The sequence below is a fragment of the Aythya ferina genome (assembly GCF_964211825.1).
Source record: "Aythya ferina genome assembly, chromosome: 1".
Lineage (NCBI taxonomy): Eukaryota > Metazoa > Chordata > Aves > Anseriformes > Anatidae > Aythya > Aythya ferina.
In genome coordinates this window covers 172,090,277-172,112,284 of record NC_140296.1, presented here as the reverse complement: position 1 = coordinate 172,112,284, position 22,008 = coordinate 172,090,277, and the positions used below count along the sequence as shown (strand labels likewise).

Genomic DNA, 22,008 nt, shown 5'->3' with positions numbered 1-22,008 from the left:
ATGTTTTTTGTTTTGTTTTGTTTTTTTTTCTGGAAGTATATGAATGTGGTTGGTGTACATTTTTTAGAATGTATACAGAGTCAGTCTTCTGCCTTGGGAACAGCTGGATTTTTGGCACTCTGCAAGGTTCTGTTTATATCAACGCTATCAGCTACTGGGATTTTGTTGCTCAGGAAGTTTGGCTTCTGTGAAACTGTTTCTAGGGAGCTCATAGTGACTTCTCCTCAAATGTCTTTACTGTCATCTGTTCCTTAAAATAGCTATTATTCAGCATTAATTGATAGTTCTGCAGAAAATTGTGTTAAACTAACTCCGTGTTTGTATCCTTCTGCTGAAGATCATTTCATGGTTGCGGGGGTTGGGATGTGCGTGGAAAAATATTTTAGTAGTTTATTGTCATTAACATGTTTTAAACTAAGATAACAAAAATCTCAGGCTGTAGTTTGCATAACTGAAGCAACTTTACTACAAAACCAAACTATATTTTTTCAGGAAAAACTGCAACAATTAAAATCTTCATACAATCTGTGATTCCAAAACGAGACAAGAAGAAGAAACAAACTTAAGCTTTGAAGTTCCACTGGGTTCCAAATGAATAGCCAGGACAAGCTTTCTATTAAGTTTTTGTTAAGAACTTCTTACCTGTTTATATGCAGATTTATATATAAAAGCAAGTTAGAGAAACATAGAAAGAGACTATTTAGTAAAAACTTGTTTTCTGATTTTAGAAAGGTGTTGTATGCTGTTTTTGTAGAAAAATTAATAAACAAGCATTAATTAACTTAAATCCATCTGGTTCTTAAATTCAAAAATGCTTCTTACATGGCAAAAGCCTAAGTATTTCCTATTTATCATATATATATATATCTGTAGACAATAAAAGTAATAAATTTAATTCTGGCCTGTGTTTTTTTTTTTTTAGACATCACTGCAGAGTTAACTCTTCCAATAGCTAGCTACTTCTTCGCATAATTTACAGATAGAGTGCTGTTAGCTTTAATGTGTTTCTATGTAAAAGGGGATACGTTGATTTTTCTTGACCGTACAAAAATTTGAAACTGGAAACAGTCATATTTTTTTCTTTGTAAAATATATTTTGTCATATGGTAAGGTTTTTTTTCTTTCCAAACAACATGCTTTTATCTTGCAGAATCACTAAAGGCTCTCGACTGATTTTTGTTGTTGTTTTGTTTTGTTTCTGAGCTGGATCTTTATGTTTTTTACAGAAACAAAAAGGAATAAAAGATAAATAGCTATCCCCTCCGAAATAATTTAATTCTTGCGTATCCTAAGTTTTTAGGAAGCAAATACCCATAATTCTTCAAAAGAAAAACTGCTTGTGTATTGGAATGAAAAGTATCTAAAACCATGGGTTTTAGTGTTTTTCCCCGAAGCAGTTGATGCACAGACAGGTGTGCCTTTCTGCTGACATTGCTGGGAGAAAGATAATTGTGGAGAACAGAGCTGGCAACTGGGGACTTACTCTTAGGTCTTAAATTGTAAAAGCAAGAGCTTTTCTGTGAGTCAAGAGCTAGCCTGCAGTTTGCTGATGCATAATAACTTGTTCAACTGCAATAACCATGTGTCTGAGCCCCTCTGGGTAAACATCAAACATTGGTAATGTACAACAGAGACGTTTTCATGTTAGTTTAACAAACATGGTCATTAATACCAGTTAATACAGGGTTGAGAAGCTCTAACAAATGCATGCCCTGAACTCAGTTTGTTTTTTGTTTTTTTTTTGGTTGCTGTTAGAATATCAATCTTTCATACTCCCAAAGAAATACGATTAACTGAATTAATTGTTGGTAGTGTGTTTTTTTTTTTTTTTTGTAAGAAGAGAATAGTCCAAACTGAGGTAGGATAAAAATACTAAAGCTAGCTTTAAGATATTAAATTCCATGTCAGCCTAGTTGTAACCACACCTTCAGAGTCCGTGAGGATGGAAGGAGTTCACAAGATGGTCTTGTCCAGTCCCCATCCTCAAAGCTGGGGCAGCTAGAGCAGGTTTCTCAGGACTATGTCCAGTCAGGGCTGGAATATCTTCGGGGGGGAGAATCCACAGCTGGTCTGATCAACCAACTCCAGTGTTTGTCCACTCGTGCTATAAAAAAGTGATTGTTTAATCACTTTATTTTTTTGTGACCATAACCTTATTATGTTCAGATGGAATTTCATGTATTTCAATATATACCCAGATCAATATATGCCCAGGTCTCTCCTGTGCTGGGGAGCCCAGAACTGAACCCAGCACTCCAGGTGTGTCTCATCAGGGCAAAGTGCTGAGAAGAGGACAAGGCTCACCTCCCTCGACCTCCTGGCAGTGCTCCTCCTAATACAGCCTAGGAGGTCAGTGGGCTCCTTTGCCCCAAGGGCAAATTGCTGGCTCACGCTCAGTTTTCTGTTCACCAGGACCCTAGGTGCTTCTCCGCCAAGCTGCTTTCCAGATGGTGGGCCTCCATTCCTCCCCTAGCATGTGTTGTTGCTGGGGGTTACAGAAACTTCTCTGTATCCTGTTACTAAATTTGTGAGGTCCTTTACCTCCTTGCCCTTCTCATGCTGGTAGGCAAACTGTTGTGTATCAAACTAGTTTCAATGTCTTTGACTTTCTGTGGTGAGCTCTGGATGCTAATACCAACTGCTGTCTGCCAAAAAGGAACAGGTTTGTGACTGTTGCACTGTTGACTGTTGACCATCTTCAACTGATCAGGATTAGTTCAGGAAAAGAGAAGTTGTACAAGTCCTTCACAGATCTGGATTAGGTATGAGATTATGTATTTGCTTGTCACTTGTTCAAGTGATTAGTTAGTATCTTCATTATAGCCTATTATATCATTTCTAAAGCAGTACTGAATCATTTTACATTATAATTTATTGCCCTACCACGCAGTCTGTTTTGAGAGTGGAGAAATAAGGTGGCTGCTTGTCCCATGCCATGCAGAGATAGTCATAACATATATCAAGTTAGAAGGGACCTGCAAAGGTCCATGACACTTGCTTTTGATCCGAATTTTAATACTTGAATTTTGTCTTGTTCTTTTTGGTGTCTCTACTCTTTGTGTCAGCTCTGAATTGTTCTACCGATTTAAATGAACTGGGCAAAGAGGGTACAACTTGTGGTGATACCATTTAATTAAGACAGCTCTTATGATAAGCCAATGAAAGACAAGTCTAGCATGAAACTTTTTTGAAGCCTAAGCAGTTTAATGTTGTTCACTAGTTTACCTTGTTTTTCTGGATGTTGTCTTAGAATTTATATGCAGAAATTTGATCTAACATAATAAAATTACAGTTACTTAGAACACTGCTGGTAGATTTGGTTTGAGGCAATCAGATTTTTCTGTGTTCCTGCTAAAGGTTTTTTTCTTAAAGGGAATTGCTTTTTATTATAGAGAGAATTTGACTATTACAATTGCATTTCAAATTACTAACAAATACTTACGTAGCAGTCTTCCACTATATACCAACTAGAATGCCAGTTACAATCTCAGACTGTATGTTTTTATGCAGTTTCAGCATTTTCCTTGTGAAAGGAGGTTCAGTTATTAGCAATAAAGATTAGAAAATTACTATCAAAAGTAGTATGGAAAATCTTGCATTTACTAATACGTACCATTCTGCTGCAGAACATATGCATTTTGTGTTTTGCTAGGCAGTGTCTTAGCGTTTTTAACCAGAAGTGAAATATCTAAAGAAGCAATATATGCTTGTGCCTTACAGAGGTTTAAAAATCACTTTGAAATGTGTTGAAATCAGGGGCAGTACAAAACTCAGAAACCTCTAAAAGGGTCTCTCTGAAACCCAAGCTTTAGTGAAGAATAGGTTATGATTGCATGGGGGCTGTGAAGAGAGGAACATGAGGTACACAGGCTATTCTTTCCTACCTTTATAGTATCTGTATCTTCTGCCTCTTTCTTCATCAGACCTGTCCCCCAGGTACACTCTGGCTGGCTTTATTCCCCTCAAGTGTTGCAGAGCCTCTGCTCTTACAGGAATACTGTGATTTGATCACTCACTCTTGATGTTTTCTTTTTTTCAGAATAACTGGTAAATGAGATCACTGTGCCTGTTTTTTTTTTTTTTTCTCAACTCTTTTTCCTTTTTTAATTTTGATGGTCGTCTTCTATTGCTTGCTTGATTATGTGTTTTCAAGGAGCCACGTGTGTATGTCTGCAAAGATGTGCTTGTAAATATGAATAAACAGAGCAAGTTCTTTGCAAAGTGCTTCTTGAAAATATGCCTGTAGAAGACTGAAGTTATGGTTCACATTAACAATGGGAGTTAGGATGGCTTTGTAGCTGATACACAGGCAATGGAGAATGGGTCTTTGGCTTTTCAGGGAACTTGCTTCATTTTGCTGATACAATCTAATATATTAGGGTGTGTTAAACATAAAATGTACTCTGCCAATAAGTCCAAAATGCTTTAGGCAAGGAATTCTAGCCAAAACTCTTGTCTTCTATGCATACGAAACAGAAATTCAGAGCAAGAATTGCTCTGGTTTTGCTACTCAGAATCTTTCTGGTAGCTTGGCTGTGGAAGAGAGTGTAGTCTGGAAAGCATAGTCTAGCTGCCCACCAGAGTGTATAAAAGAACATTCCTCAACAATTTTAACTTCAATTGTTGGCTGTGTTACTACGTTAAATAGATATCTACAAAATTTTGAGATAGGGATGATAAATATTGTCATATTTCTTTTTTTTTTTTTTTGTTTAACAAGAAAGAATGCTGAAACAACTCATTAATGCTGTTTTTTTTCTTGCAGTAGGGTGAAGTTGAGTGAAAAAAGACCAAAATATTGCTTGTTTCAACTATCTCTTTGTAATTGTGTCCTATAATAAGATCAAAATCAATCCCAAGATGGTGGCTTGAACCATGATACATGCTTTTAAGAAGTCCATACAACTTGCAACATATTAAATTATCCTTGAAACTTCAGAGTAATATTAAGTATTTGCTGATCACATACAATTTTCATAATATAATTTAATTAGCAATGATACAGATAAGAAAATTATGTAGGATACTTTTAGACTCAATAATGAAGTCCAATTTTTGTATAGTTGATTACAAGAAACTAAAGCACATACCACTGTTGAAGCAGAGGTTAAATACATGTGAGCAGTCAATCTGATGGAATGATTTTTACATCAAACATTGAAATATTTAGAGACTTGAAAATTACTTTGGAGCTCTTGCTTTATTTCTTGCTTTATATTACAAATATTTTTATCGTATACATAACTTCTATATTTTGATGTCAAAAAGCCCTCAATGAATACAAATAGTGCAGTAATGCAAATAATGCCACTTCAGTCACAGAAAATGTAGGGTTTATTTTATATCTAAATGCAGGAAAGAGTTATTGCACTAACTTTAATCATTTAATCTAGTATATTTGGAATGAATTTTTTATTTTTACCAGAAATATTGATAACTAAGTATATAGTTGAGAAATGCTGAACTTAAGAGGAAACTTTTTTTTTCCCCTTCCACCTTTGCTTATCATTTTATGTTCTGGCTCATATATATTCTTTAGACATCTTTGGTGGTAGTTGAATACCACAGTAACACTAATATACATGTATATTGAATTTTGCACACTCCTAAAAGAATATATACTTTGTCTTAGAACCTTGTATTTAAAACAGAATTGAATTTTTGTTGTATGCTTGGTGGCTCATTTTTGCTTAGGAAATTCCTAGGTTGTTGCAGGGTTGGTTTTTTGTTTTTTAGTAATGTGTACTTTTGTCATTCTTTTTGTATAATGTTAAAGAAAGGAAGGTAGGGCAGTACTTTCAGCTGTAGTGCTTACTGTCCTTTCAAGGTTTTTTGTTATTCTTGTTTTCATCTTCTTTTTAGTGAATGGGGGGATTTCTGCCAATATTCTTGTCAAGTTTTCTGACAAGTATTAAAATCTATTAAAAGTTCTTAAGAGCTATGAATGAATTCCACTCATCTTTGTGCAATGTAAGCAGCTGTAAGCAAATAGAAAGGCTGCACACCTCAGGGTTGTAGGAATCTCTTAGTGTTTTATATGTCGTGACTTCATATTTGATAGCAAATGCTGAGTTTTAACTAGATATTTTATCATTCTGGCAGAGCATTGCAGCAAGGAGTAAAACAACTGTCATTTTCTCTAAGAAACAAATTATTTTTAGTTTTTGGCTGGAAACCAGATTTTTATTTGTGCAATTTATTCTGGTTTCTTTGAACCATTAGACAACAATTATTTTGCATCAGTTTTTGAACTTTTAAACAATATTGAATTAGAATTTGGCTTAAATTGCAGAAAAGGCTTCAAATTTGTTCTGAAAATTCAGGTTTCCATTCAAAATGACTTGGTTCAAAGAGCTTCTTTAAAATAACAAATGTGCATAATTTAACTTTTGTCTTGAATTCAAATAGGGCTAAACTGACTTCAGATTTTTATCTTGTGGACATAGTCTGTGTATTTTACTTCTTTGAAGATAAAGCTCAAAGGATTTAGATTGATAATGGAAATCTACAGGAAAGCTTTTAAGTAACATTTTTCTTCATGTGGTAATAGAGCTTTTCTTTTGGAAGAGGTTTATTAATAAAAAGTTTAAAATAAATGTGAAAATGTACTTGGAAAAATTCCCTGTGTAAATATGTCTATCTCCTTGCAGTGCTTAGTGCTTCAAATGTGCTTAAAATATCCTGAGCATGCAGAATTTCTTGTCTTAATGTTGTGAGATGTATTTCAAAGCTTTCCAAGGACAGCTGGAGCTTTATCCAACCCAGCTGGAGTTGCACAGGGCCCACAAAAATAAAAAAAAAATGCATGAAGATGCCTAAAAACCATGGAGCCTTTTCCATGGTTTTCTGTAAGATCTAGAAAAGGAAAAAAACAGCAGAAAAAGTCAGCAACATTGCTGTGTATTGTATTTAATTGTTAAATTAAGGATTTTTTTGTGATTGAAATATTCAGTATTCTTATAGTTAAGGAAAAGTTACTTAACCAGTGGGGATGAGCATTGATGATACTACTTTTGGCTAAAGAGGTTTTAAGGCTTGCTTAATATTCCACATAATATCCCGGGCTTCTTTTAACAATGTTAATAGGGCAAATTTAATGAAATGGTTTCATGCTGCTGTTAAACTAACCTTGGAATATGTGTCTTAAGCATTTTGATGTAACGTCTCAACATCCATTTATGGTTAAATGAAAAATCCATAAAATTTTTTATGTTGGAAGCCTTGCATTCTAGGTTGTAGAACATCAAAATATCTGTTGTCTTACTGTAAACTGAAAGCATTTTTTTAGCACAGAGGTCTGTGATTTTTGTTTGCTTTTTGTTTTAATAGCACTGTTTCTTCAACATAATATGAAACTGTGAAGCTTTTTAAGTTTTAGAAAATGGTTTCTGAGAGATGTATATTGAGTATTTTTAGTGCTTTGCCCATTTTTTAAAAAAACTATTTCTTTTCCATGCTTGTTTATATGCACTGTTCTTTTGTTAGCTTGCTTTCAAGGTTTTTAATATCTCAGCATTTTTATCTAATTTACCATTTTCATATTTTTAAAGGTCCCCAGGTGCATCCAATTTTTCAACTTTACCAAAGATCTCTCCATCTCTATCAAATAATTATAACAACATGAACAACAGAAAGTAAGCAAATATATCTTAAAAACTTTATTTAATTGAATCACCTCAGTGTGATATAAACAGATTTCCATGTTACCTAGCTTAAGAATTTTGATTTGTTTGGACAGTATTTGGATTATGAATTGTTACTGGTCACTGTTTTGCAGTGTAGGTGTTGTAAAGCATGATAGCAGGAAACAAAACTCAATTAAAATGTTTGGTAACTCTTAGCCCTCAGATGCTAAATATAATGCTGAGCACTGTATGAAAATATATAAAGACTTTATTTAGATTTTTATCATTCCGAAATACATTATTATATGGTCTAGTTTTAGATGGGGAACAAAAAAAGTATAAACTGCTTATAGTTCTGTCGGGTTTTCCCTTATTTATTGATTCTAGATTGTTATAGCAGGATGTATGATAGTACACTTTGATTTGAGGCCACGGTGGCTGAATTGTTATAGCTGTAATGGTTGTCATAGTAATTATTGTCACAGTAATTATAGCCATTGATTAACTATCAGCAGCATAAATTCTGTGTCTTAGTGCTAGGAGACTTCAGAGATCTGTTTGCAGTTGATGTGCTTAAGTATTGCAATGTACAGAAGCTTAGCAAAAGAGACTTCTCACTTTTAAAAGTTTTCTCCTTTCTGTGACAAAGTAGAAATTTTGTAAGGATTCTGATAAAACTCTAAAAGAAGAGCTTTCATATTCCAGTGGCCAACCTTGTGTGTATTTTTTTATATGTGACAACTGTAAAAAGTTGGTGAATATAGAAAAACATGGAATTATTTCACTTTAACAGATACTTGATAGAGCATCTTTCAAATACTTGACGCCAGAAAGCACTCATCTCTAATGTAAGCTGGGGGAAATCTGAGGCTTATTCTTATCATTCCTTCAAATTGAAAATATTTTTCCAAACATGCATTATGTGATTAAACATGAAGGTGTTAAGTATTAAAAAGGTGATATAAATGTTAAATATTTAATTAAATATTAAATACAGTATCTTCCAGTTAAACACTGCATTTGAGAAGTGATTTTTCGTAAGGGGTGACGTGTCACTTGTGTTTCTACCAATTCTGAGAAGCCCCAAGTCTCAGTTTGAAATCCATGTAATTAACTGCAGTCTGTTGTACACTGTGTGAGTGTGTAGTAAATAAAAAGTATATGGTACCTATTGTCTGAAAAAAACATTCGACTATAGCTGAGCCTCTAGCTGAGAACTGAACTCTTTCCCCCATTGCATATGCAAAAGATAGTTGTAATGCCAAAAGCGAAGCTCAGCAGTCACTATTTCTTAGTGAGGTCCCATTTTAAATTGTCAGCATTTTTTTTCTTTATTTAGCATCTCTCTAGTGATGCTTTAGTTATTTCTAGGAAGCAGGTTTGAAACCTGTTGCCAGCTCTTGCAGCTTTTAAAGACAGTTTCCCCACTTGCTTTAGCAGATTTTATTTTTTGGTTTCTTTTGAAGCCAAAATGGGAGCTGTGGTTGTGGTTTTTGGTTGTGGTTTTGTTTTTATTTTTTAATTTGAAGATCTTCAACAGAAATACACGTTTAAAAGGAAGTGATATAAAATTGAGATTTGATGAGGTACTGGTTATTTGAAGTGCCTTAAATATAACATCAGAAAACTTGAATTAGAATAGGTGTGTGTGCTCCGTAGTGTTATGAAACACCAGCCATTTTTCTGCTGTAACTCAAACCACTGTATATCTGACAGTTATGTAAAGCAGATACTCAATTCAGAAGCATGTATTTTTCCTTGTAATGAAATAATCTATTTATGATGAATTAAAAAAAAAAATAGAATCCACAGATTTACAATTTGCTAAAATAGATAATACATGAAAATCTGTAGTAGAACTTCTGTCAGAATATATATTCAAGACAGACTAGGTCAGTAATAGAGAAGTCATCCATTAATATACTATGTACTGTTACATGAAGAATTTTTGTCTTCAGAAAGTACATGTATTTAATTATATAATTCTGGGTTAAGAGCAGCAGTTTTCTCCTATTTTCTACTCTTCTCCCAAACACCTCCTTTTCTAAAAAAGTACTTTTCCTTTAATTTATGCTATCATCTTTTCATTGCTTTCTTAAATAACGACTTAGGTCAGTGTTGCCCAGAATTTATTTTCATGTTTATACCTTGATTGTCTTTTACATTTCACATTATCTTCAAAACAAAAGCAAAATAAGGCTTTTGTGGCTTTCTAGGATCCATTGGCACCTCTATATGGATATAAGACACTGTGTCTCTAAGAAAATACCAGCATTTGTTTTTGAAGATAATTTTAGCTGACACAGCTGATCTGTGAGGCAGAAAAAGCAAACAGCAGGTTATGTGTAGCGATAGAGATGATAGTACTTTACAAGTCTGTTATTGCAGTCATTATAGAGTGGCCATGTTAATAACATCTTGTTAACACTCTGAAAAGTATTATGTTTCTTTATATGGTATGCATTTCTATAAAGTAGAATATAGCACAAGGTTTTGGTTTGGTTTGGTTGTTTGTTTTGTTTTAAATTACTGATCATAGACTCAAAGAATGGTTTGGGTCCAAAGGGACCTTAAAGCCCACCCAGCTCCAACCCCCTGCCATGGCAGGGACACCTCCCACCAGACCAGGTTGCCCCAAGCCCCATCCAGCCTGGCCTTGAGCACCTCCAGGGATGGGGCACCCACAGCTGCTCTGGGCAGCCTGTGCCAGGGCCTCACCACCCTCTGAATGAAGAATTTCCTCCTAACAGCTAATCTAAATCTTTCCTCTTTTAGGTTAAAGTTGTTAACCCCTTGTCCTGTCACTATGCTTCCTGATAGAGTCCCTCTCCAGCTTTCTCTTAGAGCCCCTTTAGGTGCAGGAAGGCCACTGTAAGGTCTCCCTGGAACCTTCTCCAGGCTGTGAACAACCCCAACTCCCTCAGGCTGTCTTCATAGGAAATGTACTCCAGCCCTTTGATCATCTTTGTGGCCCTCCTCTGGACTCACTCCAACAGGCCCATGGCCTTCTAATGCTGGGGGCCTCAGAGCTGTATGCAGTATTCTAGGTGGGAAAGTATAAATTTAAAGATGTATAAATGTTAATTGCACATCGTCCGTAGAAACACTTTCTTCTTGTAGCACCTGATTCACAAGCAAATAATATGGGGAACATGATGTTTGTAACTATAGGTGAGAATGCTACCTTTATCATCTTTCTCCAGATGATCATGAAAAATATGAAAGACAGTAGTAGTATTTGCATAGTGACATGCACTTCTGCTGCTTCAGGCATCTCCAAAAACTGATAGAACCTAGCTATGCATTTGTTAAAGTGGCTGGTCACAAAAACACATTGGCAATATGTTAAAATGGTTGAAATATTATATGGCTCTGTAAGTACTCCAAACTTTTCATCTTCTGAGTTCATTCTTGCTGCTCACATTTTTTTTGGAGCACTGCACTGTCAAATTGTGTCATTTCCAAAGCTAGCAATGCTGTTCCAAACTTTTCTGTAGTAAAGCTACACTTCACAGAACTCCAACTATACAATGGGTGCTCTGCATTACTGTGTCGTAATCTAAAGTTTTCTGGGAGGTTTAAAGGTGATATATAAAAGTAGTTTCAACTCAAAATGTATAAGTTTACAAATAAGTAGGTTTCTTAATGATATTTTATCACCATTTTCACTACTCTAAGAATTCTGGCTAACTGTTCAGGGGTCTAAGATTCCACCTCCAGGTCTTGCTTTTTTGAGCAGCGATTTCTTTTAAGAGCCATCAGGATTTTCTTTCCATTCTTGCCCTTACTTGATTGCCCCCATTCTTGTACTACCCCTTCGCTTTTCCATGCATTATTCCTTCATTACAGGCAGCTTTCTAAAGGTTTGTCAGGAAAAGAAAACGTGGGGTCATATTATGAGAAGTTATTTTTTCTAGGGCATTTCTGTTTGAATAGTTTATGTAGGCTTGCCTCGCATCTTTACTTGTTTTCCATTCTTAACCATTTACTAATGGCTGTTATTAATGCTGGTTTTTTTTTTGTTTTTTTTTTTTTTTTGTCCAGTCTTAAAGGAATGAAAAGAAATACAATGTAGTTTAAACAAAAATAACTTCTAGAAAAAGTGAAGTTTACAGACTATAAAAGCTATAAAGAGAAATCTCCTAGTCTCCCGCATATAGTAGGCACTGAATTTTCCTTGATGTGTTTTGACAAAATATCACTGAAACCTGACAGTTTCTGCATGTGTATGGTATTTAACTCAAAAATAAAAGGGATTTATGGGCTTCCTGCTATCCTCTACAGTCCATTGATGCCCATTATGATTGTCAGACTAATTCCTAAATCAGGTAGTACAGTTATTTCACCAGTTAAAGGATTATTAATCAAGAATCAGATGCCTTTTGAGAAGAAGAGCTCTATCTCAGTCAGGAGATGTGAATGTTTGATGCAGGAAGGCTGGGGTGCGTTTCTTGGCCTAACACTGTAGGGTTGCATGCAATAATCAGATGGGTTCCTGTGGCCGTTAAGCTCCAGCCTTAAAGCTAGAAAGGAACATTCGTGATATCGATAGGGTCACTGGAATGCCAGTATTTGTGGTGGCAGAATAAAAGTCCTGCTATTTGCAGGTGACTCCCTTTTATCCTTATTTTCAGTGCTGTTTCTGCTACACCTGCTGCATGCACTCATCCTCCAAGCTTTGCTAGTCCAATGCAGGAACTGGTGCTAGCAGGGGAGATGCAAGATCTTTGTCTGATGTGAATGGGGCATGAATATTTCAAGAATCTCTCTGAAGTCTGCAAAAGCTTTATGATGACCAAAGTGTTGATGACCAAAAGTTTTCTGATTGACCCAGAACTGATTTCCACTTTGTGAAGCCTGTTATGAAGGAGGTGGGCCAAAACTTTGTCCTACTGGTGACAGCCCTAGTATCAGCTTGGGAAAGTGTTTGGCACTGCCTGAGAGCTGTGACAAGACACGTAGATGAGCTCTTTATAGAAAACCACAGTGATGTCTATGAATCAGGCAAAATGTCTGGCTCCTGGTCCCCAAGGCTGGGGAGAGCCCCAGAAGGGTGCTGGTGGCTTGTTTCTTGTCTGATCAAGGTGGGGATGCTCTCCAGGATGAGTTCAGTCGCACTCAGGTGTCCAGTTGGAGGGAGAGAAGTTTTTAGTTCCTCATTATCCTGCCTCTTTTGCTCCCATTTAAAATGAAATCCAGTTGGGTGTTTCACTGTGGCTCTTGTTGCCCTAGCACAAGACCAACCTTGCTTGCTTGGTCTTTCCTACTGTGAGGGCACAAGGCTGCTGATCAAACACCCTGACTGCTGTTCCTGGCTTTGCTAAAGCTTTTTTAAACAAAGGTTTCCCATTTTCAGTGCTTCAGTCTCCTTCCTCTTACTCATTTCAATGCTGTTGTGTTACAAAGAGGATGAGGAGTATCTAAGGTCTCCCACCAGAGGACCCTACTTTCAGCTGAAGCTCCTAACCCCCCTGGTGAATCCAGCATATGATTTATAAAAGGGTGCACTGCGGTGCACAGAGATAAGACACTAGTAATCCAACTGGGAGTGTGGAGAGGGAAGTCACTAGACATGCACTCACATTGTACTCTACAATACACAGTGTGTGTGGTTGTAAAGGACGTGTTCAATTCTAACTCCAATTTCATGTTTCTTCTCCCTCTTGAGGAATGCTGATGTCCTATCTTTATTCCTCACTTGTGATTTGTAAGGAGTTACCAAGTTTAAGTGACCAAACACCACAGGCATCCTGCAGCCTCACCTGCAAGATGTCCCAGCAATAAAGAACTTGCCAATTCTCAGGGGTTGCATGAGTGCTTTTTTCCCATCCATCCCCCAGCCCTTGTGCGAGTGGTGGCATCCTTTCCTCACAGAGCCTCGACAAAGAGCATGAGAGGAGCCGGCTTCCTTTGAGCTGCTGCGCTGGGGTGACAGGAGGAGTCCCCAGGGTCCACCATGTGCCTTTAACATTTGTGAAAATAGACTGAGGGGTGAAAATAGTAGTGCGTAAGTGATTATGAGTGGCTAATTTCTTATATTAGGGGTGAGTTTCTATATCTGAATAATTGGTAACAGACGTGGAGAAGGATGAGGTACTCAACAACTTCTTTGCCTCAGTTGCACTGGTAGGCGGGCTTCCCAAGTCTTTCATTTCCCTGAACCTATAGATGGAGGCTGGGGGATCAAAGTCCCACCCGCTGTAAGTGAAGAGCAGGTTTGAGACCACCTGATGAATCTAAACAGGTACAAGTCTATGGGAGCTGATGACACAAATCCCAGGGTCCTGAGGGAACTGGCTGATGTAGCTGCCAAGCCTCTCTCCATCATAGTGGAGAAGTCCTGACATTCAGGCAATGTCCCTGGAGACTGGAAAGAGAGAAACACCATGCCCCTACTCTTCAACACTTAAAACAAAAAATTGAACGAAGAGCACTACTCTTCAATAATTAAAACAATTAGGAGACATTTTTTCTCAGAAAGAGCAGTCAAGCATTGGAACAGGTTGCCCAGGGAAGTGGTCAAGTCACCATCCCAGGGGTGTTTAAGGAAAGGCTGGACATGGTGCTTAGGGACATTCTTTAGGGTGACATGGGTGACATTGGTGGTAGGGGTAAGGTTGGACCAGATGATCATGGAGGTCTTTTCCAACCTTAATTTTTATATGATTTTTCTGTGACTTTATTTGTTCCCTGAGAAGAAAAATAAATGAATACACCTGACTCAAGGGATGAATATGGTAAACATATTCTCTAAAATCCTAAAATGTACTTCTGTGGGCCAGTACAGAATATGAGAGAGGCATGGCTTTCCATCTTATGTGACCACTGGTTGTTTATATTTCTTACAGCAGACCAACACTGGGGATCCGTCTGCATTACAATTATCTTGAATTACAATATCATGATGTTACTCGGCTAATTTAGGGAAATTTTTCACATGAACGCACTATAACCAAAAGACACCCATTGCATTTCATAGCTTCTGTTTATTACCCCGACTAAAGCTCCTAAAGTTCTCAGAGAGGTGTCTCCTGATAACCATGTGAAATGCATGCTCTTTGAGTCATATGCAGAAAGCAGTAGCAAGCAAGCAGGGGTGAGAGTAGAGGTTAATGCGTACCCTGTATGTGTGCAGCTTGTGAGGAGCGCGTTCCTTTTGCACCAGTGACCAGACTGTGCCTTTTTCTTCCTGGGGGAACAGAGGCTGCCAGCTTAAGGGAGTTGGGGTTGGTTGCAGTAGTTGGGCTGCAGTTACCAAGGGGAGACAAGGTAATTTTCCCTGGATGAACCCAGGTCTGATGACGGGGGAGGGCTGACCACAGAAACATGCTTGAAAAGGGTAAAGGGGCCCTGGAGTTCAGAAAATCTCTCTCTAAACTAGGATGAAGGACAGAAGTCTTACATTGAACAGGCAAATCTAGCTTTACAGGGGTTTTGCATGGAGGATGGCCAGTAAACAAAATGCCATTTAGCCAGTTTTGGGGCAAGACAAAGTTTTGGGTGAAGAAAATGGTTAAGTATTGAAAAGGGAGGTATAGATATATACGAATTAGAAACTTAACTATTAAATAGAAATGGTCAGATGTAAAAGTTTGGGAATGATATCTCTGGGGAGTAGTAGAGCTATAAACTACACAGATTTGTGAGGCCATCAAAATATGGGGCAAATTTCTTCCCCTTCTGTTTGAAATTTTCAATAAATCTTGTGATTAAAACAAAACAATTCTTGTTTGTGAGAAGTGAGTAATTATCCACTGTGGGGACAGCTGGAATGCAGGTGGATGTAAAGTGTGTTACACTATGAGAGGAATAATGGCTGGAGTATATACCAAGGGAAACGGCTGCATCCTCAGACTTCTAAAATTATAAATCTCAATTATTCATCAAGATTGATTATTTGCACTGCATATTTTTCCTTGTCATCCTTAAGAGTTAGCTTTCAGATTTTTTTTTTTTTTTTTTTTGCATTTCTTCTAATGTGAACAACGCTCAGTGACTGCAGAAATGATCTCGATCTTTAGCCAAAGCCATCAGGCAGTTTCAAGTATGGTCAGTGCCTGAAATTGTTTAAGAAAGAGTTTAACCTTTCTGTTTGTTTTTAAACATCTGTGATATTGCAGAGCATCCTCTTACAAGATTCTTCTGCTTTTCTAGTGTTCTCCAATATGTTTACTTCACTTCTTGGGGGGTTCTTCTGTATTTAGTATTTGCATGATTTCACCTGGAAGCAAATTGCCTTGAATCTTGTTGTTTTATCTATTTCAGTCCAGTTTTTACAAGTAGACACGTCATAGAGATCAATAAGGAAGTTGTTACAAGGCACTTTGTGCATTCTTTTTACCTCTCAAGGCTTTCCTGCATTTGCACGCTGGATTGTGCAGCCCTAGCATGGAAGCTATTTATAGACCGCCTGATGCAGTGAGGCAGCTATGCCACAGTGGCCTTGGAAATCTCAGCTCTCACCTGTAACTCTGCATTCACATTCCCACTGTCCTCGCTCTCTTGCAGTAGCAGGATGCAAAAGAGACATAAATGATTGATTGCTGCTGGTGGTGTCTAAAGTCTGAGTGTGTTAAATTTGATGGAACGAAGAAAAGAGTAAGCTGTGAAGCTGCTCCAGTCAAAAAGGGGTAGGGATGTAATAATTGCAGTTATTGCAGTACATTAGATTTTGGCTGTTTGCAGAGGTGGCTTTTAAACTGAAATTAATGTTATTACCAACGTTAAACATTTTGTAAAATCCTTTCTTTTTCACAGAAGTTGTTTTAAAATTTGTCATCATTTAATGTACTTGTATGTGTGGAAGTACTATAGAGTACATGTTTACATTTTTAAAAGATGTCTTGTTTTTTTACAGTGTGAAAAATTCAAACTATTGTCTCCCATCATATACTGCTTATAAGAATTATGATTATTCAGAGCCAGGAAGACACAATGAACAACCAGGCCTATGTGGCCTGAGTAACTTGGGGAATACATGTTTCATGAATTCAGCAATTCAGGTATGTACTTTGGAATAAAATGAGCTTGTCTTATTATTTGGAAACAAATATTTTGTTATATTTTGCCATATTTGGAAACTAACATTAAAAGACTCCATTCGGAAGCAGGATAGGATTAATACTGAAAAATAATACAACTGTATTGGTGTATTGGGAAAATTGGTTTATGTAGCTGCGTTCATTGTTTCCCATGTTTCTTGCAGTGGAGAAAGTCGTCACTGTCAGAAAGAGATTTGACCAGCATTTTAGATGAATGAACACTTAAGTGGGATTTATTGATTTTGTAATGATTGCCATGCAGGCATGTTTTGAAAAATACTTTTTCATTTTGAGATATGCTTGTGTACTGGTTGTAGGGCTAAAGTGTCAAGAAGTAGATGACCACTGGATTACTAGGCCTTAATTTCTAATCAATTGTTATAGACTTCTAGTGCACAGGTTAACATGCAGAGAACCTTCAAATATATTTCCGCATCACCCTTGTCCTTTGAATAGTTACTATGTCATAGATGAGATATTTTACAGGAATTTAAAAGCTAGTTTCTTTGCTATGGTTGCAATAGAAATATTAGTATACCTGTACTCCTACCAGGACAGGAAAGAAAAAAGTGAAATGACTACAATTTTTTTAAGTGGAAGCTGCAGCAGGACAATCACAGAATGGTTTGGGTCCAAAGGGACCTTAAAGCCCACCCAGTTCCAACCCCCTGCCATGGGCAGGGATACCTCTCACCAGACCAGGTTGCCCAAAGCCCCATCCAGCCTGGCCTTGAACACTTCCAGGAATGAGGCATCCACAGCTTCTGGGAAACCTGTTCCAGTGCCTCACCTCCCTCAATAGTGAAGAATTTCTTCCTTATTTCTAGTTTAAATCTGCCCTTATTTAGTATAAAAACATTACCCCTTGCCTTGTCACCATACTAAGGAGTCTCTACCCATCTTACCTGTAGGCCCCCCTTTAAAGGAAGTTTGCTATGAGGTCTCCCCAGTGCCTTCTCTTCTCTAAATTAAATTCATTATTGATTAGAAAGACCTAATAATTTGTTTCTGTTTAATTCTGGAACTCATGTTTTTGTCACCAAACCAGTCTTAGGTCAAAAAACTGTGAAGTGTACTTAAGTTCTTTTTCATAGTTTTTCCTATTGAGTGTAAAGATCCTGGGTCTTTACCAAGGATACTTCAGATTTAATCTCAGTAACCATCACAGGGGTTCCTGGCTTACGTTGAATTTCTTCTTTATCCTGTTCAGGAAAGTAGTAGTTTCAGGTACGTTTATAATCTAAGTTTATGAAGTTGCTGAAATTTGTTCAGAGAAAGAAATGTTCCAGAGATGCATAGCCTATGAAGGTTTTCTATCCTTTTTTTTGGTATATAAAATCAAAGAATAATTTGGCTTTGAAGGGATCTCAGAATGATCATAGGTACAGTCTTCTGCATGCATCCATTCTGCATGCATCTGCATGTAGTCCTGTCACTGTGTACCTCTGAGAAGTGTCTGGCTCCGTATTGTCCACAGCCTCCTATTAGGTAGCTGCAGACATAAATGTGCTTTGGGAGAGTGGCAGATACACTAGGGGGTCATGTTGCCATCCAGAGGGACCTCCACGGTTTATATAAATGTGCTGAAAAGCATCTCATGAAGTTCAGCAAGGAGAAGTGTGAAGTCCTGCATGTGGGCAGGAAAAGCCCCAGACATCAGTAATTGTTTGGGGCTACACTTGTCAATGTGTATAAATACCTGAAGGGAGGATGCAGAGAAGTCAGAACCAGTGGTTCTGAGACAAGAGGCAGTGGGAACAAACTGGAAAACAGGAGGTTCTGTCTAAACATCAGAAAGCACTTATTGACTGTGCAAGTGACTGAGCACTGGCACAGGCTGCCCAGAGAGGCTGTAGAGCCTCCTCCTTGGAGCTCTTCAAAAGCCACCTGGAGGTGGTCCTGGGCAGCCTGCTCTGGGTGTCCTTGCAGGGTATTGGACCAGATGAGCTCTAGAGGTACCTGCCAACCTCAACCATTCTGTGATTCTATGAATAAAATTCTATATGTAACCTCTCTTGATTATTGAATTGCATCATCATACTACTTACTGTAAAGTAAAAAATTAAGAGTATGTTTTTGTGTCTAGTGAGTGAGCCAGAATCAACTTAGAGGCTTAAGAATATTCTTAGTACGTAGCAAAACATTTTTTTAATGAAACTTTACTTCTCTATCAGGCTAGACTGATTAAAAACAAAGCTAATTTTGATTGTAATTTGAATTTGTATACATGTAGATATAAAAACTTAGGTGAGAATGATTAGCATGGGTTGTTGTGCCTAGGTATCTTATTCAGCTTATTACACTTTACATCAGCATCCCACTGTGTTAACAGGATTTCAAAAATATCTTCTGATGTTTACATTCCAAAACAAGCCAGCCTTCATTGCTTTTCAGTTCTATCCAAAGAATTGAGTGTTTAAATAAGAATTATAAGAAAGTGTAGTGTAAGTGAATAAACAGAATTTTGCTGATTCACAAGACAGTGCCATGGCAAGAAAATTAAAAGGACTCGTGTTTTTTGAGCAATGCAGCTTTTAGTTTGGCTTGCTACCATTCATTTGTCCTTGGCAGTACATTTATTTCAAATGCATTACTCGGCAGCTTTCTTTGCAAGGAAGTGTGACGTATCTTTCAGTTCTATCTACTATATCTCTCAAGGAAATAATTTTTCAGAGTTTAGTGTTATCCAAGAAATCCATGAAAATGCTTTTTATTGGGAGTATGACATGTTATTAACACTCTGCAGTTTCATACACTGCAAAGTCTGCTGTCTTTTTCCTTTTGCAACCATTTAAATTTTGCATTTTTTCCAATTATGTTTTCAGTTACACAGAAACTGTATATTTTCCCATGTTAATTTGCCATTACTTCTATCTTCTACTGTTAATGGGCTAACATTTGTTTATTCAGGCTAAAGGTATTTAGTGCTTGCTTAGTAATGTGTAATGTCTATGGCCAAAGCACTGTAAACGCATTTGATCTTGGAAGCAAAGAGGGGATGGGCTCAAAGAGGGGGTGTGTTGATTGGAAACTAGGGAATTGTGCTTGGGAATATTGGATGCTGTAGTCTTTGATCTTGGATGATAGAATGTGCTGTACCCTCGGCAAGTTCAGATGTGATACAAAACTGGTAGTAGAGGCTGACACACCAGATGGGTGTGCTGCCATTCAGAGGGATGGAGAAATGGGCAGACAGGAGCCTCCTCAAGTTTCATACAAGGAAATGCAAAGTCATGCATGTGGCAAGGAATAACCTCGGCACCAGTACATGCTGAGAGAGGAACAGAGGCCCACCATCTGGAAAGCAGCTTGGCGGAGAAGCACCTAGGGTCCTGTTTAACAAAAATCCAAGCATGAGCCAGCAATGTGCCCTTGGGGCAAAGGATCCCACTGACCTCCTGGGCTGTATTAGGAGGAGCACTGCCAGGAGGTCAAGGGAGGTGAGCCTTGTCCTCTTCTCAGCACTTTGCCCTGACAAGACACACCTGGAGTGCTGGGTTCAGTTCTGGGCTCCCCAGCACAGGAGAGACCTGGGCATACTGGCAATTGAAAGGTGACAAAAGATGATTAAGGAACTGGTTAACTCTGTCATTAAATAGTTTGATGTAGAGTTTTAAGTGCTGGAATAATTTCCAGTTACATTCATGTATGTTCTGTTGCAAAAGCTCTATCTTGATCCCTTCCATTCAGTCAGCGCTGAAGTATATCCGGTGTAGCTTCCTTGAACAGAAACAGTTTATCCACTTCTGCTGATTCCCACTTTTTTCTGCTCTTCATTCTATCCACCCAGCACTGAGAATGTATTTTCTGAAGTATTGCTGTGCTGCCACCTGTGGATCTTTCCGTAGTATTGCTTTGCCCTATTGTGTTAGATAATAGCATTAAGATCTCAGTAGGTAAAGGTTTTTTTCTTTTGCTGTGAAAACCTGAGAATTCCCAGTTTACGTTTTGTGAAGCAAAAACAGGAGAAGAATTAAAGTATTTTTTTAAACAAAAACACTTTATATGTTTATATATATATATATTTATTTTTGCCATCACTGTGATTATGTATACTTTTAAACGGCAGTTGTTGAGAATTTTGAAATGAAGTATTTCAGGAAATTCCTTTCTTCAGAAAGCTGAAAAGCATTCCTTCTAAGGTTGGTTCATAGAATGGCTTGGCTTAGAAGGGACCTTAAAGATCACCTAGTGCCAATCCCTGCCATAGGCAAGGACGCCACCCACTAGATCAGGTTGCCCAGGGCCCCATCCAACCTGGCCTTGAACACCTCCAGAGATGGGGCATCCACAGCTTCTCTGGACAGCCTGTTCCATTGCCTTACCACCTTACAAGTGGAGAGTTTCCTCCTAACCTCTAATCCAAAATCTCCCCTCTTTCAGTTTAAAACTGTTCCCCCTTGTCCTGTCATTATCTCATTGAGCAAAAGAGTCGCTCTTTTTTATAAGCCTCCTCTAAGTACTGAAAAGCCACAATGAGGTCACCCCAGAGCCTGCTCTTCTTTAGGCTGAACAGCCCCAGCTCTTTCAGCCTTTCTTCATAGGAGAGGTGCTCCAGCCCTCTGATCATCAATGTTACAGCAATGATTTTATCCAAACAAAACAATGCTTTTCACCAAAACGTGAAATGAGTACGTTTTTATTGTTCTGTCTCAGTTGCCATGGGCATACAGAGTCTGGGTTAAAGAGTGCATTAGCTGAATGTTTTTGTCACCACATCTGACAGTAAGCTCTTCAGACAAAAGTAGGACAGACAGGTGTAAAGTAATTCACCTTTTCTTCTACAACTGGGATCTCTTTTTCAGTCAGTCAGCTCTTGGTCTCATATTAGGCAGCTGAAATAGGAAATTTTAGTGTCCCTTGTGTAAAACTTGTATTAAGTAGGGCAGCTCAAGAAGCATGATACCTATATGAATACCCAATGTTCAGCTTAATTTCATGATCTCATTGTCTCCTTCTCATTTCCACAGTTTACTGGCATAATAGGTAATTTGCTTTGAAGTTTTATTATCACTCCCATATAATATCCCCTCTGAGATGTGAATAAGTATTTCCTGGTTACCTTAGTATCATAGGATAATGCAGATTAGAAGGGACTTTAGGAGGACACTGGTGCAACCTCCAGCACAAAGGAAGGTCAGATTTGAGGTCAGAGTGTTGCCAAAGGTTTTACCCGGTTGGGTCCTGAAAACCTCCACAAAGGGAGGCTGCACAACCACTCTGGGCAACTGGCTCCACTGTTTACTGTCCACATGGTGAAAACTTCTTACCTTACATTGAAACAAGAGACATTAAGGATCTAAGCCCATTGCTTCTTGTCCTCCCACTATTTAACACTGTCA

General features: G+C 37.8%; 1 protein-coding gene across 7 annotated transcripts in view; it reads left to right on the top strand.

Annotated features, from left to right (window-relative positions):
- Positions 1–22,008, top strand: part of USP15 (ubiquitin specific peptidase 15) — a 70,426-nt gene that overhangs the window by 33,635 nt on the left and 14,783 nt on the right. For 2 of the 7 annotated variants that reach the window (XM_084506571.1, XM_084506573.1), the window contains exons 7-8: positions 7,551–7,634; positions 16,483–16,627. In XM_084506571.1, the coding sequence (XP_084362697.1) occupies positions 7,551–7,634; positions 16,483–16,627 (229 nt within the window). Of the gene's footprint in view, positions 1–36; positions 430–492; positions 782–7,550; positions 7,635–8,418; positions 9,182–16,482; positions 16,628–22,008 lie in introns of those variants that run through there. The other 5 variants (XM_084506577.1, XM_084506575.1, XM_084506576.1 and 2 more) reach the window with 4 other exon arrangements.